This window comes from Entelurus aequoreus, linkage group LG04, assembly GCF_033978785.1.
Source record: "Entelurus aequoreus isolate RoL-2023_Sb linkage group LG04, RoL_Eaeq_v1.1, whole genome shotgun sequence".
NCBI classification, from domain to species: Eukaryota; Metazoa; Chordata; class Actinopteri; order Syngnathiformes; family Syngnathidae; genus Entelurus; species Entelurus aequoreus.
The window spans coordinates 75,332,262-75,347,857 of record NC_084734.1 but is presented as its reverse complement, the minus strand read 5'-3'; the positions used below and the strand labels follow the sequence as shown (position 1 = coordinate 75,347,857).

The 15,596-nt window shown below is 38.6% G+C and overlaps 1 protein-coding gene across 2 annotated transcripts in view; it reads right to left on the bottom strand.

The window, feature by feature from the left end:
* pdlim7 (PDZ and LIM domain 7) overlaps positions 1-12,481 on the bottom strand; it is a 77,340-nt gene extending 64,859 nt beyond the window's left edge. The window contains exons 1-2 of one of the 2 annotated variants that reach the window (XM_062045705.1): positions 12,269-12,481; positions 2,385-2,483 (exon numbers count right to left, since the gene is read on the bottom strand). In XM_062045705.1, the coding sequence (XP_061901689.1) occupies positions 2,385-2,480 (96 nt within the window). In that variant the 5' untranslated portion in view covers positions 2,481-2,483; positions 12,269-12,481. Of the gene's footprint in view, positions 1-2,384; positions 2,484-6,057; positions 6,213-12,268 lie in introns of those variants that run through there. The other variant, XM_062045706.1, reaches the window with a different exon arrangement.
* Between the last annotated feature and the right edge of the window lie 3,115 nt (positions 12,482-15,596).

Here is a 15,596-nt window from a genome sequence, read left to right as displayed (position 1 = left end):
AGGAAGAGGGTACCTAGAACATGGAAACCTGCAGGTTTACTGCAATTCTGAAATATACATGAAGTAACATAGTCCTTATAGTTCTTGCCATCAACAAAAGCATATTATTATGCTCATCTGCAGCACAACAAGAAGCAAGGCAACAATGTATAATTGAGCAAAATAGTAATGGAGAAGCCACACATAACAATAATTGACACCTCACCTTTACTGCAGCAACGAAAACACTTAAACCCATTGATCTGTCAGGAGCTGTCATTTCTAATGATTTTCAGCATTTTGCACAGGCTTTGGTACCGTCACTCTGCATGTTCTTCATTGTGTTGTCTCCTTAGGCTGGATGTCTGCGCTTGGGATCTCATCAGCAGCCAGCCAGCAAAAAGAGAAAGGGTGAGACCACCCACTGAAGTCATCCAGCATTAACCCAGTGCCAGAAGAAGACCTTGGTCGGGCTCTTGCCATCCTCAGTGACTGTATGATTCACTGGCCACTTCTTAATGAGAGCAATGGGAGCAAACAGTGCCAGAAAGGCAATGAGAGAAACCATGTCACAACTTTATAACCTCTGAGCCAGAGGGCCCAGGAAAACTACTACACCCAGCAAAGACAAAACAGCTACTGAAAACTCATTCTCCAATTTACAGGCCTTAAGGTAGAACAACTAACCCACCCTATGACATTTATACGTAACAATGAGCCTCGCCTGTCTGAACCTAAAACCCCTTATTTGGGAGAAGACAAATAATCAAATGAGCTTTTTTACATTTATTTGGTCTGTGGGAGAGAAGAGGCTATTTGTCAAGCTTCCAAAGAGAACATTGTGTTTCTGCTTAGGATGCCAACCAGTGAACAGAGCAGATAAGAGACATGTACTGACAAGACTGATTGTGTCACACCTCGATGGCATCCCACTTAGAAAACAGCACGACTAATAACAGTGCATTGTGCATGTTTTTCTTCCCTTATAACCATTTGACTTTCTGGCAACCACTAAGTAATTGGGAGCTGCTGTGCTCTTATAAGGCCTGGAAACTGGCCGCTGCTTTCCTCGATAGTAACAGCAGTTTATAGGGTATTTGCAAAGCCAGTCACTAAAGGGTACGTAAGAAACAAATGTCCTTGTGACCACTGAACAACATGTCAATGGTAAAGGCTTTTAAACATCAAGTATGGGAGAAATGACACTATAAAAAGGAAAGAAAAGTACTTTTTGATTCAGAATGGTGCGTGTACTTTCAAATTTGCTTTAAGAAGCAAATAAAAAGGAAGAAAGTGTGCTTTTGTCAATATAGTAGCTGGCAAGGTGCCCTGCAGCTGGTGCTAACACGAACAAAGCACACAAACAGTCGAATTGATTGATTCAGGGCAGGTCAGCACAGATAATACACTGTTTAACGCACCACTCAGGCCACTACTTTTCTACTAGGATGTTACTAATCTGCAAAAAAAATGTGATCAAACAATAAACATGTTGCAGTACTACATACGTTTTGGACCATCTTCATACTGTATTGGTTGCTTTAGCAATTTTTCATGATCCCTAGATTTCTTACTGTTAACGAAATGGGGAAAATTTGGTCGAGCGTATTATTTATGTTTATCCATCCATACTTGTTAGGTAGCAAGCTACTTCCTGGGTTTATTGTGGATGATAGATGGTTCTGACAGTTTCATTGATTCCAAAGTGACTGAAATGTAAATATATCCAAATCCTCACCAAAATGTTTGGGTCCTTAGTTTAACCATGCATCACAGCTCGCCATTACTTTTCCACACTACCATGGATTGCATTATCAGGTAAGATACTAGAGAATAGAGATCGACCGATATGGTTTTTTAGGGTGTATACCCTGGTCTGGTCAGGATGCCCCCCGAACGCCTCCCTAAGGAGGTATTTAGGTCGCGTCCGACCGGTAGGAGACCACAGGGAAGACCCGGGACACGGTGGATAGACTGTCTCCCAGCTGGCCTGGGAACGCCTTGGGATCCCCCGGGAAGAGTTGGACGAAGTGGCTGGGGAGAGGAAAGTCTGGGCTTCTCTGGTTAGGCCGCTGCCCCCGCAACCCCACATGGATAAGTGGAAGAAGATGGATAGATGGATGATTTTTTTTTAATTGGGCTCCAGCAAAAAGGGAACGTTTCTCATGCAGGGCAAAAGTGTTGGTGCTTAAGCATCTACCGGTACTTTTTATTGTTATTTTTTTCAACTCAGTACTGGTATCATATGTGTATTTATTGTATCAGCTGATGTAGTTCTGTCAACAACAAAAAAAATATCGGCCCCGGCCAATAGTCGAGCGATCTCTACTATAGAATACACCTAAACAATACTTGGTTACTGTTAATGGTAACGAATGCAGGTAAATACTAACAAAAAGTCTTACCCTTGACACGGTGAGGGGCATGCTGAAGTCCTTGCCGCCCTGCAGTCTGAAGCCCCACGGCGCTGGGCCGCTGAGAGTTACGGAGTACACGTTCATAGCCTTTGGGGGGAAAAAAAAAAACATTATTTATTTGAGGCCTTTGGATGTGCTTTACTTCAGCACAGATGTTCCAACTCGAGACGAGAATTTGGACCAACATTTTTTGATCAACTATGGTGGGAATTATGTTATTCTTTAAAGCTGCTGTATGTCAAGGCTGAAAAAAATTAAATAACATTTTAAAAAACTACAAAAGAATACCGCTAATGGCTAGCATATGTCACAGTACCTAAAGTGGTGTAAAAGGGTTATAATTTGATTTTTTTCTACATTTAAAAGACTTCCTTGCGGTCTACATAACATGTAACAGTAGTGTTTTGGTTTAAAAATTTTGCATTGATTCTGTTTTACGGACCATCTTTAAGACGCTTTCAGACTATCCGCTAATTAAACTAAGGCAAAATACGTACATCACAATTGTCTCAAATTCCAAACGGCTCATTTGAAAAGAGGCAAAGGTGTTCTACTAAATCTCCGCCATGCCTCGATGGGTTTGGATTAAAATTTTCGGGAGTTATGGACCCCTTTAAGAGAACACATTTAACAAAAACATGTCAATGTTTTTTTACAAATTGCAGTTTGGGCCAAATAGGATAACTGCCGTTCAGGCTCTCAATCACAGGTACCTTGCGCAAATGCGCACATAAGCATTCACTAAAGAGATCTTTGAGAACAAAATTATTTTAAAATGGATGCTATGATGGTTGTTATATTCCTCTTGACCCAGTGAGTGAAATCATAGGGTTCTCCAAACACTACTTTTGTAACTTAACGTTATCATTTTGTTGCGTGCGTGTGTATAAGTACCGTATTTTTCGGACTAAAAGTTGCAGTTTTTTTCATAGTTTGGCCGGGGGTGCGACTTATACTCAGAGGCGACTTATGTGTGAAATTATGAACACATTACCGTAAAATATCAAATACTAAATTGGCCCTAGTGTGTGAATGTGAGTGTGAATGTTGTCTGTCTATCTGTGTTGGCCCTGCGATGAGGTGGCGACTTGTCCAGGGTGTACCCCGCCTTCCGCCCGATTGTAGCTGAGATAGGCTTCAGCACCCCCCGCAACCCCATAAGGGATAAGTGGTAGAAAATGGATGGATGGATGGATTATTTAGCTCATTCACGTAAGAGACTAGACATATAAGATTTCATCGGATTTAGCGATTAGGAGTGACAGATTGTTTGGTAAACGTATAGCATGTTCTATATGTTATAGTTATTTAAAAGACTCTTACCATAATATGTTACGTTAATATACCAGGCACGTTCTCAGTTGGTTATTTATGCGTCATATAACATACACTTATTCAGCCTGTTGTTCACTATTCTTTATTTATTTTAAATTGCCTTCCAAATGTCTATTCTTGGTGTTGGGTTTTGTCAAATAAATTTCCCCAAAAAATGCGACTTATACTCCAGTGCGACTTATACATGTTTTTTTTCCTTCTTTATTATGCATTTTCGGCCGGTGCGACTTATAACCTGGAGCGACTTATAGTCCGAAAAATACAGTAGGTCGTAGCTTACATGGTCGGACCAGGAAGAATGCAAGACAATACTTGCAGCTCATTTGAACAAGAACATTAGAGTTGAAATCTATCGATGACATACAGAGCTTTAAAATGTGTTTTTATGGAATGGGATAACCTATATGACTGTTCTGAACTTTTTTTTTAATGTCAGTGTTGTATTACGCAAAATAATTCTGCCAGGAGCAGTTGCAATGGTGTGCATGTATGCAACTTCTTGATATGTTGTTCATTATTCTCCGGACCACAATCTAGTAGAGACTGAATCCACAGTGCCTCTGCTGGTTGCAGCCAAACAGTGCATGCAATTTTGCATCAATTGCTTTAAAAAGTGATAAATCAACCATATAAGTGACTAACCCAGGGGTCGGCAACCTGCGGCTCCTTGACCACTCTGATGCGGCTCAGCTACATACATGCCGACCCCCCCGATTTTCCCAGGAGACTTATGGATCTCAGTGTCTCTCATAGATTACTCCCAGGGAAAAAATAATCCTATTTACACTCTAATTACTAAACAAAGGGCGTGCCCTAATTGCACTGCAGTAATTGTCCTCTATAGCATTTACATACAGCGTGCCAGTCCAGCCACATGTTGCATGTTGTTATTATATGCACACACAGGAGACAGCAAAGCATACTTACTCATCAGCCACACAACTTACACTGACGGTAGCCGTATCAAACAACTTTAACATTGTTACGTTACAAATATGCGCCACACTGTGAACCCACACCAAAAAAGAATGAAAAACACATTTCTGGAGAACATCCCACCGTAACACAGCATAAACACAACACAACCATTACCCAGAATCCCATGCAGCCCTAACTCTTCCGGTCTACATTATACACCCCCGCTACCACCAAATCCCCCCAAACATCAACCCCCCCCCCCCCTCTCTCTCCGTGCGTTGGTTGAGCGGAAGAGTTAGGGCTGCATGGGATTCTGGGTATTGGTACCGTCAGTGTAAGATGTGTGGCTGCTGAGGTAGTACGCCTTGCTGTCACTTACGTGAGCAAGCTGAAATTGCATTCTACGTGTGGTCGAGCAGGTACACTGTTAGGGCAGACTGTAGAGGGCGCCAAATGCAATGTCATCACGCTCTGATATTCGGGAGTCTCCCGGGAAAAATGAGAGGGTTGGCAAGTATGACGCCATCAAGCGCCATTCATTCAAAACTCGGGGGCTGCACTAACATCAAATTTCCACATTAAAGTGCGGGCCGGTGCGTGTGTCGGAGACCCCTGGTTAACATAGCACAAAGCATTTAAGCCTTGTATGCGGTGTTTTTCATTTTAAATTTAAAAACATTTTTTGTGGCTCCCATTACTTTCTTTAATTTGTGAAACTTGCCAAAATGGCTCTTTGAGTGGTAAAGGTTGCCGACCCCTGGACTAACCGATGTTTAATTTATAAATTAATACCTCAACCTTAGTTACATTGAAGATCTTCTGCAACTTATTTCATCATATGGTGGAAATAATTGATAAAACTACTTAAATATTTCAAACTTATTAATACAACGATATCTGAACCGTCTTTGCACAGGGTGTTAGTTAGCTCCCCCTTGTGTCATGATCAAAGGTGAGCATATATTGACTGAAATACTACATATCAGTACCAGAGAGAACATTGTCATCATAAATCAACTAGATAACAAGAACAGCAGTGACATTTAACAATATGCTCCAGTTTCAACACAAACCGAAGCAGAGGTAAGACATTGTATTGAAAGATAACCCATGTAATAATCCGTGTGATGATGAAACACCGGCCCGCTTTCAAAATGAAACCTCCTTTTGACATTTTCAAATGGTTGACATAATCTCGCCAGCTGTTATTAGAAAAGGACAGCCATGTCAGAAGAGCCGGTCCCCGACATTGGCCGACAAGCTGCTAAATAACCTGGCAATTCTTAGAGCGCAACGTGAGACGAAGGGCTGCGACATTTGCGGCAAGTTTAGAGCTGGGCAACCAACCTAACCTCTGTACCTGCGCTTCATCACATTACCTCATCCTGACTGCATCATGAAAACCTACCTCGTCCACAAGGGCCGGCCTGTAGCCCAAACCTGGGGAAAAGCTAGCAGATCTGTAAGCTCGGGCAAGCAAGCAGAGCCTCACTCTTGCTGGCAAAGCCTAGCCCTTAAACTTTGTAGCTGCTATACTCACTCCTCAGAGGCTATATAAGGAATGTAAAACTACACCAAACTATTTCAGCCCAACACCCACATGAGTCACAGGGAGGAGGAGGGGTTGATGCGGAGTAAGCGACGTCAACGGCACCAATATTCTAACAAGCGTCTGCTACATTGGAGTAAATGGACTGTTTGGATTTTTTTTGTGGAGCAGCAGAAGGCCCACAAGTGGAGAGAGGGCTCAGGAGCATAACATTCCTTTTGGAGCACATAAAGCCCAGCGCAACCAAACTAGCAATTAGAATATGACATCAAGCCTTAAAGCAACAGATGGCCTCACTTGGATAGAACTCGTTAGCCGAATCAGGAGGGGAAATATGAATATGAGCAAAAGAAAATATGGTCATTTAATAGAGGTTTAGCTAATTAGAGGAATTGACAACGCAGTACCTGAAGAGCAGATATGGTACCTGTAAAGCTGTTTAACATAGCATTTCAAGAGAAAATGTGTTCTTAGAAAAGCATTCTGGCACATAAAATGTCTGCTAAGCTTCAGTATGCCTATACCAGGCCTGGGCAATTATTTTGACTCAGGGGCCAAATTTAGAGAAAACAATGTGTCTGTGGGCCGGTTTATCTAATACAAAACCTCACACTTAAGTCTGATTAAATGCTAAAAATGTTATGATAGACCGCCTTAGAAACAGAAAGGAATTTAAATGTTTTCTATGAACGATAAAACCCTGAATATTGAGAACATATGAACGTCGCACCCCCTCTCAATCGACATATTTTACAATCAAGCCAAATGCAACAAAAATGCAGTTTAGTAATCCATCCATCCATTTTCTACCACTTGTCCCTTTTTAGGGTCACGGGGGGTGCTGGAGCCTATCTCAGCTGCACATGGGCAGAAGAAAGACTTATAAAGTTTGCGAATAAATAGATATGATCAAAATAGTATCAATCTCACGAAGATTCTCGAGCCATTTTGAGTGATAATGAAGCAAGTCACATGAATGTGTGACGTAGAGGTGGGAACGACAGATCCCTTCTCCACAAACACAATGATAATCATGCAGACTTTGTGAGAGTCAACAATGGTTACTTTGGGAAAAATTCTGATCCAGAACCTTATATTGTTGACCCTGAATATAAGGAGGATGACTTACAAGTTTTAGAAGCTCTGCTAAATAAATCCAGCTTTGGTGAACGACTAAGCATCTAGTAGCCTTGTTAAGGGATTAACAAGAAATACAAACATAATAAAACGATAGCTTACTGTAAAATGTCTGCTTTTACTTAGATGACGACTGATGGCATGTCCATATCTTCCTGTTTTGATGAACAATTAATCATGATGCGCACAAAGCGTTAGCAAGAAAAATTCTCCCTGTAGACACTTCGGTTGTGTGTGTTTGTCTCCATCTCCGTGTATAAATTGAATGTCACAGATGAACAACTTCTAGGTTCATGGCTAAATGCTCCTATTAGCCAGATGAGAGGCATGATTTATAATCTAGAATAACTAAGACAAGCCAAGACGCGATGATGCAGGAGCAGCAAGACATAAAAGCAGCAGAGGACTATTTAGCTGTTTGTGTCTTTGCACCGCTAAGAAATCATTTGTCTGTGTTAGCGCTTATGATAACAACATCGGTAATATTTTGATAATATTCAGGTCACGATATGTATATAGAGCAGACCTGGGCATTCTGCGGCCCGCGGGCCACATCCGGCCCTTTGTGCGTCCCTGTCCGGCCCGCGTGAGGCCAATCATAAATGACAAAATACATTTAAAAAAGTATCTGTCGAGTGTGCAATACAACGGTGCTGCTTTTGTTTTGAAAAGCGTTATTTGTATTACTTCCGTGTGGACGTATGCGCGTGCCTGATTGTGAGTGAATGTGAACAGCTGCAATCACAAATTACAAAATAAAGTTGAAAAAACATCTATGTCGTGCGCGCAATACAACTGTGCTGCTTTTATTTTGAAAAGTGTTATTTATGGGTGTATGTCAGTGTGTAACCTGTGAGTGAAGGTGCACAGCGACAAGTGATGCACGGTTTACACCCGAGACGCTAAAAAGAGAAAGGTTGATGACGAATGGCGTGTTTTCAATTATTATTATTATTATTATTATTATTATTATTATTATTATTATTATTAATCTTACGGTATGCATCAAAAATAATATTGAGCAAAATTTAATTGAAATATTGTCGATTTGGCCCTCCGGCAGTGCTTGAGCTGCTCATGCGGCCCCCGGTAAAAATTAATTGCCCACCCCTGCCCTTGCTTACATTTCATTGTGCAACATGAGGATGTTTAAGGGGAACTAAATGTGATCTCTGAAAGGAGTACAAATGATTTCCAAAGCAGTGCTTTTGGTATAAAGTTAAGTTAGGTTAAATGAAAGTATTATTATTATTATTTATTATTATTATTATCATTATTATTATTATTATTATTATTATTATTATTATTATTATTATTATTATTTATCTTATGGTATATATCAAAAATAATATTGAGCAAAATGTAATTGAAATATTGTCGATGTGGCCCTCCAGCAGTGCTCAGGTTGCTCATGCGGCCCCCGGTAAAACATAATTGCCCACCCCTGATATAGAGCATAGGGGGTTGCATATGATGTCACATTCGGTTTTCTTTTTTGCGGCTTAATTCACATGAAGGTCAACCCGTTTAGACGTAACAATAAAACAAGTGTAGAGTTTGATCAAAAAAATTCCACATTGATGTTCCTGTTATTTGGGTGTGACAGTCGTTCAAATGGAGAGATAGAAAATAGCTTTCATACAGTTCCGAAAGAAGTGGTTCATAAAGGTAAGAGTCAGGAAAAAATAAAAATGCAACGAAGGAAATGGTTCTTAAAAAATATCACTTTCACCATCTTGTGGAATACAATCGGACCGCTTGTGTCTGCAGCGATCACTTTGTAAAATGTTTGTTTGAACATTTGATTTGTTTGAGAAACGTTCTGTGATGCAATCAAGTTATATTAGCAATGTTTGATAGCAGAACTAAACGAAAATAAATGACAATAGATCGCATTATTTTTTTGTTCTTTTGTGGTTGCTATGCCTAAATATGACCATGAGGACCTGCTTGTGCAAATACACTAACGTCATATTAAGTCCTAGAAATAAATATTGTGATTGTTGGTCCAGTCCACCATATTTTGGTTGTCGATTTTCATAAAAGAAACTAAAAGCTTACTTGTTGCGTCTTTGGTGATATTTGTTAGCATCACGAAAATATCCTTAATAGTATTAAAAAACTAGATGAATAAATCTCTCGTAGGCTTAACAGCATATACTGAATCTTACTATCGCTAGCAAACATTGCTGAACAACAGAGACATATACAGCTAAATAATTAGAAAATATTAATTTCACATCATAAAACAACTGCAGACAAAAATTGTAGATGAGACTAATATTTGTAACAGGAAATCAACTGCAAACAAATTCATTCTTTTTATCATTAGCGTCACGATCAGAGCAGCACTGCACTCGTTATGTTAATTAAATACGTTGCTTACCAATGCACGAATTAATCCAACTTTGTCTCTTATGGATTAATGCTTAATTTGTGGACCCCTCCAGGTGTAAAGACATTATGCACCTCCAATCTTTTCTTCTTTAAATACTGTAAGTGTCAAGTAAAGTGAGGTAGCAGTAACCTCTTGGTAATAGTAAATGGTTTAAATATCATTTTTAAATATTTTTCTTAAGAGTGTAAAAAGCCACTCCATCCCATTTTAAATATTTTTTCATGATCGCTTTTATATTTGCCTCTAAACCTTTCAAAATAAGGCTAAATTTGCACAGATTCAGGTAAATAAACAGTAGTCTAATGGGGCTCAGACCATCGCCGGAAACTCAGAAGTTCCCTGATATTCCTCTGGGTCACGTGATTGCAACCCACCTATTGTTGGCCGGTATTGGATGGTTGTTTAGAGGGTTTTGTGGGCGGATTAGAGAGTCCCCATTGACTACATTGTTAGCCGACTTTTTATGTATTTATTTATTTACGGCATAAAAAAGAAAAACATATGTGTTCATGTCTTATATAAGGGACGTGAATGACAGCACATCTCGGTCTAATGTTTGCGTATTTCCAGTATGCCTGATCTGATACTACGGTCAGAGTGCAGAAGCGTTACTCTAAGGACGTCAATCTCCGGAAATAGCCAAAGGTATTCGGAGCGAAATGTTCAAAATAGCTGACTGAATTTGTGGCATTTTGTGTTATTACTCACTTTGCGGATTGTAAATACGATTGGATAAGGCTTAACGGCTATGATAAAACACAATTAAGCATGTAAAGTCAACTTGTTTTTCCATCCTACTGATACTATAATCAAACAAGCTATTAAAAAGTCATCCGCACACCTTAGTTTTTGTATTGGCCCTCAACAAACAAGAAAAAATAGGACTAAAATAGCAAAAGGAGCAAAAAGGTACAACAGAAATAAAGAAATAGGAATAGCTAATAATTACACAACGCTTTGTCCTTTAATATATTCCGTGTGTTTTATAGACTTAGACTTCAACTTATTTTTATTGTCATTCAAATTTGAACTTTACAGTACAGATAAGAACGGAATTTCATTGCATTAGCTCGTTGTAGTGCGGGATAAAAGAGCAACAAGGTGCAGATATAAATAAATAGATTACTGTACAGATAAATATATTGCACTTTTGCATATGCATCCACGTTTATGGATGTATGTTATATTGTCTTTATATTCCAGCGAGTTAATCCGTTTTTGGGGGGGAATTGAGGGGATTATTATGATGCATTTAACAACATTTTGGAAGTAGATATGGTTTTGATTGATTGAAACTTTTATTAGTAGATTGCACAGTACAGTACATATTCCGTACAATTGACCACTAAATAGTAACACCCGAATAAGTTTTTCAACCACGTTAATCAATTCATGGTAAGTCGGGGTAAATGGGTTATACTTGTATAGTGCTTTTCTACCTTCAAGGGACTCAAAGCGCTTTGACACAACTTCCACATTCACCCGTTCACACACACATTCACACACCGATGGCGGTAGCTGCCATACAAGGCCCTAACTACGATCCATCAGGAGCATGGGTGAAGTGCCTTGCTCAAGGACACAATTACATTGTTTGATTTTTCTGTATGTGGCTCTTGGTGGAAAAAGGACACACATGATTTAGCTTTTTTTTTTTTTTTTTTTTTTTTTTTTTTAAAGGCATTTCACTGCTTTTTATGGGTTCATCATTGTTCTGTTGTTCCCAATTCCTGGGGATCACATATTTTTAACGGCTCCACGCATTCCCAGTTCATGTGTGAGCCACAAAAAGAAAGTTGTATAAGGATTGCTGCTGCTAAAGTTTTGTAAACATATAATCGGATTTGTTCGTCAGCCGTGACACTTTGTGACTGACAGTTCGTCACTTGCCAACAGACTCTGGCCACTAACATAATCCTTTTTTTTTTATATCATTTCTTCACATAATGCGCTTTAGTATGCTTGAACTAGTTGCCTCACAGTTGAGATTGCTTTTTAAAGTGTTTGGAGTGTGAGTATTATGATTAGTTGCACTACTATTAAAAGCCGTTTGCACTCGAAAAGATTTGTAACAGTAAAGTGGTCATGGGAGTTATTTGTATAACTCGGTTAGCTGCATTGATTTCAATAGAAGTTGTGTGATGATGCTGGCTATTTATAACCGTTTTTAGTCTAAATGAGCCGTTACTAACTTATAAAAACGCACTACATTGGTTGTTATGGCATTTTACCGGTTAGTAAGGTTTTTGTGTATTGCCGAGTGCCGAAAGAAAAGGGTCATTGAAGGCAACACTTGAAGTTGACAGAAGGTATTAACAATACTCGTTTATGATTAAAAAAAATTGAAACATAGCTGAAGCACACTAAGTTGAGGCCAAGTTAAGTAAAAGTAGTCGTTGATAAAAGTTGGTTATCGCTGCTAAAAGTTGGTGAGCAGCGAACGAGAAGCCACAAACTACACGTCACTGTCACAAAGTTGCGTTCGAGTAACACAAACATGTTGGAAATATATATTTGACATAACTGTCTTCTTACCTCAAGTTCCTCCCCGTGTTTTGTTCACCGCCAGCAGACTACCGGATAGCGCCGTAAAAAAGCTGCGAACTGTCGGACTTCCTTGAGGCGGATGTGAGGAAGCCACCGTGGAAGCTCCATTGGCGTCTTTGAGCACACCCAGACGTCACAGGTCACATGGCCCCGTGCCGAGTCTCAATCTCCGGATGGGATAGCGAGGAAAGAGGGCTTGGCCCTGGTGCTCCACTTCTAATGGCGCTTGATGAATGAACATCACTAAGACGAATTAACATTGAATTATTGCAAGCAATGTGAGAAATACGTGTTAATAAACACAGTGGTGTATAGGCACACATTACTATAGTTTTATATATTCAATAAGTGTCTTGGCTAAAAAAAAAATGACCACAATAAGTATTTTTTTGTCTGAAAATGTGTTTATTATTTTTATATTGTTTATTATATACTGTATATATAATATGTAAATATTACATATGTTATATTGTACTTTATACCTGTATTATCCTTTCCATCCTTGGTAACTGAGCTACTGTGTGGAACAATTTCCCTTGTGGATCAATAAAGTTTGTCTAAGTCTAAGTCATTCCTTTATTATGCAACATTTTCTTTCAGTGAACAACAATAGTTAAAAATGTTAAAGTACCCGTGATTGTCACACACACACTAGGGGTGGCGAAATTATTCTCTGCTTTTGACCCATCACTCTTGATCACCCCCTGGGAGGTGAGGGGAGCAGTGAGCAGCAGCGGTGGCCGCGCCCGGGAATCATTGCTAACATAGTTACAGTTTTGATGAAAAGAACACAACATATTAACATTCAGGCTGAAAACCCGTATAAGGTATTTTGTCTACACTTTTGATTTCAATTGAATTATCATTATTTTATGATTATTTTGATCCTATTTGCCTTATCATTTTATGCATCTATAAACTTTGGCATATGCATCCACTTTTATGGATGTATGTTATAAAAATAATATAACATACATCCATAAATGTGGATGCATATGGAAAAGTCCTTCTATTTATTTATATCTGCACTTTATTGTTCTTTTATCCTGCACTACAACGAGCTAATGCAATGAAATTCCGTTCTTATCTGTACTGTATGACAATAAAAGGAAGTCTAAGTCTAAGTCTAAAGGACTTTACGCGTCTATAAAGCACTTTGATTTGCCTTGTGTATGAATGGCCTTGCCGTTAGACATGAAACAAAACAAATATATTGGACAACCATCACTTAAAACTTTTGTGTAATTTTAGACATTTCATGCCACATTTTTACCTTCTGAATAATATACTGAAACAAGCAGTTTTTTCTCTTAGCGATTTTGTTGTACCGTATATCTTACATGTGTTGCATCAACCTCAAACTATTGATTACACACTAAAATAAAAACTCATTTTGTACTTTTAAACGCATGATAACTATTCTCATAAGTCTATCCTTATGTCCCTGACAGATGACAATGGAAAATTGTATTTATCTTGAAAATGAGTGAATAGTATTACCAAGACCACCTCAAAATATGAATTAAACATTCTCAGGGCATTAAATTAATGGAAACTGGACTGTCCAGGTTGTTGTTTTGTCTCTCATTCAAGCAGGCTTCATCAATTCATGCTAACAGTTTTATAGAATCTGAGGGCCCGGTACAGGATCCAAAGTATTTATCCTTTTCAAGAGAGTTGTCTCTCTTATAAATTTGAGGACAAAAATGTGCTTGTTCTGTACAGTAGACCGTGCATGGTTTAAAGGAGAGTAAGGGAGGCCATTTATGCTTTTTTTTAATCCCTTCCTAAGAAATTCAATAATTTAGCCTCCAACAGATACCAACAGGCCAAGGACACACACACTTTTAGTTCTCGGTGCCTCTTGACCATTAATACAACAGAATGGAATGCTAACAAGTGTGCTTCTACCCTAACCTTGGTTTTATTCTTTTTGTTTTGAATTTGAAATAAGGCTGTGCAACACTTGTCCCAGACAGAGGACTACCATTTTAATTTCATGCATTGTTTGTTGATCATTCACTTTTTAAAATTCAAGAAAATGTTTTTAAAAATGCCATACCATAACCCTGACCGATGCTCAGGTAATAAAACAGCGGTTTAGAAATTATTGTCAGTCCTGAAAACAAATCAACAAACAATAATAATAAAAAAGGATCATGTCCTAATAGATGCAGACAGAAGACATACTTGTTTTATTTATTTTAAAGAACAGCTGATAGGCAACACATCACAGGGGTCAGGTGACCCTTCTGAAGAAGACTGCAGATGACAGTTGAAACGTGTCAGGTAAAAATTCCATTTAATATACCGAAAATATGGTCTGATTACAAGAACATTTGAAAACGTATATGAATAAGAAGACATAATGAACCTCTTTGAGCATACTTGTTTTATATTTTATAGGTCAAACGGGTGTGCAAAGAAGATTTAAAAAACACTTCAAGGTTACCTTATAACTTAAATGTTCATCATTAATATATTAAAGTTCCATTTTGTTACTTTCCAAAATGCATTTAACGGAAGCTTCCAGTACAAATGGCAACAAAGCATATTTTTTGTTTTGCTATCTGTACATTTAAGCAAAAAACAATACATGCTGCAAGACTGGTAAATTTAACAATAAGCTATAAACAATTCTTTTCGCCATGCGCGTATTATATAGGTACTTCATTTGTAGACATTATCTATGTGGTCGTATTAATTTATCTATAATATATAATAGTTTATAATGTTTTTTGATTACATATTCTTTGTACAAAAGGGAGAAACTGTAAACCTGCTTCCTTAGTTTTATATATCCTATAGTTCAGTGGTTCTCAAGCTTTTTATAATTTCTTACCAAGTACCACCTCAGAAAAGACTTGGCTCTCCAAGTCCCACCGTAATGACCAACATTAAAATGCAGTAGCGTGGGTGGCCTAAGTATTCATCAAAACAAGGCAGAGGTTTTATTAAACAAGTATATTTTGGCCTCATTGTTACATGAAGCTTTCTCTGCCAATATTTATCTTTGTTTACGTGTGTTCTGCGTGTTGATTAGCTGGTAGGCTGTTAAAGGGCGCACATAAGGGGAGAATGTGGAAAACATTCGGTTCCTACACGTGTTGAGTGAAAAAATGACGGAGTTAGGTCGTTCTGTTTGAGTCTCAGTTGTTTATTTTGGCATCGACTACGGCCTACAGAAGTCGGATTGCAACGACTTCCATTTAGGCTCAAATAAACCTTTGATAACGGCTTGGGTCACATCATTACAATATTTATGTGATTTTTGGCGTATCAAAAGATGGAGCACATGTACCACCACAGTTTAATG